Here is a 3,593-nt window from a genome sequence, read left to right on the forward strand (position 1 = left end):
AAACATTTTTTAATATTTAGTTTAGTTTACGAGATATATCGAGAAAAGGCAAAAACTCAAAATTTTTGAAGGGTGGTTTCAACCCTTTAAATCGTTTATAAGCACCAACTTTTAATTTTTAAATTCATGTATTAACCCCCTCTACATTTATGCCAAGTTTCATTAAAATCAGAATTTTCGGGTTCGCGAGGTTCCCTTGTAAGATAAATAAATATAAGATTATATCTTTTGTTGTTTATGACTTCTGCTGATGGTAAAATTCTATATATACGTTCTATACAACAAGCAATATACATATTTATAAATAATATTTATAAATCAATTCAAATAATCATAAAAATAATTTTGAAGTAACAAAATACTTATATAGAACTAACCATAAAAATAACTAAATCATAAAAATAATTTTCAAGTAAGAAAAAACTTATATAGAAGATACTAAAAAAATTAAAAGACTGATAGTTTTTATACAAATGTCAAGCAATTTCATAAAGAAAATTTAAATTTAAAGGTAAGTATTACATTTCATTATTGTTTATCAGATTGTTATATCTTGGAAATTAAGAAGGAACAACATGGTAAAACTTTCCCTTTAATTTTCAAAAATAATTTGTTTCTTTTTATAATTGGAAAGTATGCACCTTTTAGAATTTTGTCCTAAAATATTATGATAAAATTTATATAAATACAAAGTTAAATTAAATTAAGTTAAAATTTTTAAGTTAATTTCTGCACCAATTAAAATTGCAGCAAAATTTTGTTTAACGTTCTTAATCTATATAAAATTCCCCTCAGTTAAGGATAGAATTTTTTTTTTAATTAATATTTACTTTTCTTGGCTCTTGAAAAAACAAATTTTTAGACTTAATTTTTTAATCTTTTCTTTTAAGAGCTGCCATTTTAACAATACCTCGTATTTTAGAAATCAGCTACGCTTAATTGAAACCATACTAATATAGATTAAAACAATGTTTTCCTTTCAATTTTCAAATCATTATTGAACATGTATGGTGATAACTAGTAAGGTGCTTTTTCTGTGCATCATGTTGCAGCAACTTCTGCAATTGTACTTTAAAATACATATTTTTTAATAAAAAAATTCATAAACCAAGTTCAAAGTGTGTACTTTTCAACCCATTAACTCTATTTCTGCAATGTATGAGTGAGTAAAAAAACCTTAAGGGAATGCTGAACTGCCTCTCAAACTTGATCAGGGTCAATAATGTAGTCATTCGTACATATCATTAATTAGATTTCGTATATTTTTTTTATAGATTTGGAAATTTTTTTCCAGAATTGAAGTATACATATTAATATTCATCTGTAAATTGGACCTTATATCAACAAAAAAAATTTTTTATGTTGCTCTACTTATCAACTTGTTACACATCTATAACTTAAATTGTTGTTTTGCAATTTTATCTCAATTAGGCATCAAAATTTAATTTTCGAAACTCAACACTGTTTGCTCTCATCGGCTACCAGTCTGTGAATACAAATTTTGTAAGTACAAACTATACATCTTTTTTATGTTAAGCAAACAATGTAACAGCAAATTAACAATTTTTTCCATTTTTTTGGTAAACTTCACCCTATAAACTGATAATATGCATATACTTTCATTCTGCAGGATTTCCAAATCTATAAAAGAAATAGAAAGATATTGCGAAACAAAAATTACTGTCTTTTTTGTCAGTAAAACAAATGACTCCAGCATTCCCTTAAATATTTATGGCATTTTTTTAGTGCCATCACCAGTGCCCTGGTGTTCCCCCTTAATATTATATACAAAAATTTATAACAACCTTTTCTTATATCTTCTAGCTAATTTTGGTCTCAGTTTTTTTTTTGTTGAAATAAAAGCTACTTCTAGTTTTCCTAGGTATCGTGCCCATAGTTGCAACACTGTTATTTTTATATCAGGTGATGCACCAAGCTCAATAAGCTCATTTGTCAAACCAATTAAAACAAAATTATATAATTCCCAAGATGTCCATCCAAGCACCTCATCTACATGCAAAAAGACGCCATAGACAATAATATATTAAACTGAACGGTGTTCAATTATCATTATATTGATTTATATCAATTATTTTTCCAAAATGTGTAGAGATAAACCTTTGTCATTTTTAGCACAATGTATTTTCGTTTTTCGTAATCTCATGGTATTTTCTATGGGTAATTCTAATTCTACCTCTTCTCCGACATCCTAAACAAACGTAAATTAAAATAATGATGCCACTTCTTTTCAATGTGCTCATATTACAAAAAATCTTACCTGGCTTTGTGTTTGACATATCGTACAAAAGAAATAACCTGACGCTTTATAAAAATCGCGACAGCCACAAATTTCGCACTTTAGCATTTTTTTGACACTATTTAAAATAATTATTTAATTTAACTATTCAGGTTAGAAAATCTGTTACTATAAAGGTGGAAACACATAGCCCTAGTTTACACCGAACACTAGGGGTCTATTCGTTGTGTTCTTTCTAGCTGCACTGTTGCACTGGTGCAATAAGTTAGAATGAGAAAAAATATACTTGTCTTACTTTAACTTATTGCACCAGTGCAACAGTGCAGCTAGAAAGAACGGACCACGTGTCACATGTTCCGACTAGAGTCCCTATACACTAGAGTCGTGCCATCTCGGTTAGGGCCACCGCACAAACTCTTCCATAACGCGTTACGTTACGTTAGCCCTCGTCTACAATAAAGATTTAAGCTTTAAGCCGCAAGAAATTAACCAATCACAATCGAGTATTCTTATAAAAATCTACTGTGATTGGCCAGTTTCTTACGGCTTAAAGCTTAAATCCTTCATTGTAGACTAGGGCTTAAGTACTCCATACGAACCTAAGTTGTACTTAAAATTTAACTTAAATCAACGCACAAAGAAATCCTTAACGTAAGTTCTTAAGTTCTTACGTTAAGGATTTCTTTGTGCGTTGATTTAAGTTAAATTTTAAGTACAACTTAGGTTTGTATGGAGTACTTAACGTAACGTAACGCGTTATGGAAAAGTTTGTGCGGTGGCCCTTATTGGGTGTTTACGATAATGGGTATCCGAGTAATTTTCTCTAGGACCGAAATATATGATAAGCACAACCATCTACTATCATCATGATTCGTGACAACTCAATACTGTCCGGTATAGCCAAATCATCACGAGCAAGTTGCGAGTTCCGTGAGTTTGTAGCAGCTAGGTAACCTAAAAAGTACGACATAAATAATTTAATTATTACAATTAAAAATAATCTGTTTTTAATGTATGATAATATTATTAACTTTAAAATAGTAATTATATGTAACACAATCATGTATTTTTAAAGTATTGTCTAAAGTAATATCAGAGATTATTTTATTTACAAATATTTATTTTGTCTATCAAGTTTCTATCATAACGGTATTATTTCAAAACCTAATATAATATTTTAATTAAACATTGATTCTCAATAAATGTTATTATTTATTATTAACTAACATATATATTAAAAAAGTCATCTTTTATTAAACGGATGGTGTTAACACTTTGAAACAAATGAGATAAATTATGTAAAATTACTAAATAAATCATTATTAATAATATTTTT

General features: G+C 28.1%; 1 protein-coding gene across 1 annotated transcript; it reads right to left on the reverse strand.

Moving 5' to 3' along the window:
• Nucleotides 1–883: 883 nt before the first annotated feature.
• On the reverse strand, nucleotides 884–2,525 carry LOC118646324 (TATA box-binding protein-associated factor RNA polymerase I subunit B-like). Its single transcript, XM_036288980.1, has 3 exons — nucleotides 2,279–2,525; nucleotides 2,119–2,209; nucleotides 884–2,010 (listed from the first exon to the last, which is right to left on the reverse strand). The coding sequence occupies exons 1-3, from the start codon at nucleotides 2,363–2,365 to the stop codon at nucleotides 1,796–1,798; spliced, it is 393 nt and encodes a 130-aa protein (XP_036144873.1). The 5' UTR covers nucleotides 2,366–2,525; the 3' UTR covers nucleotides 884–1,795.
• Nucleotides 2,526–3,593: the final 1,068 nt, after the last annotated feature.

The sequence above is a fragment of the Monomorium pharaonis genome, chromosome 1, assembly GCF_013373865.1.
Source record: "Monomorium pharaonis isolate MP-MQ-018 chromosome 1, ASM1337386v2, whole genome shotgun sequence".
Taxonomy (NCBI): Eukaryota; Metazoa; Arthropoda; class Insecta; order Hymenoptera; family Formicidae; genus Monomorium; species Monomorium pharaonis.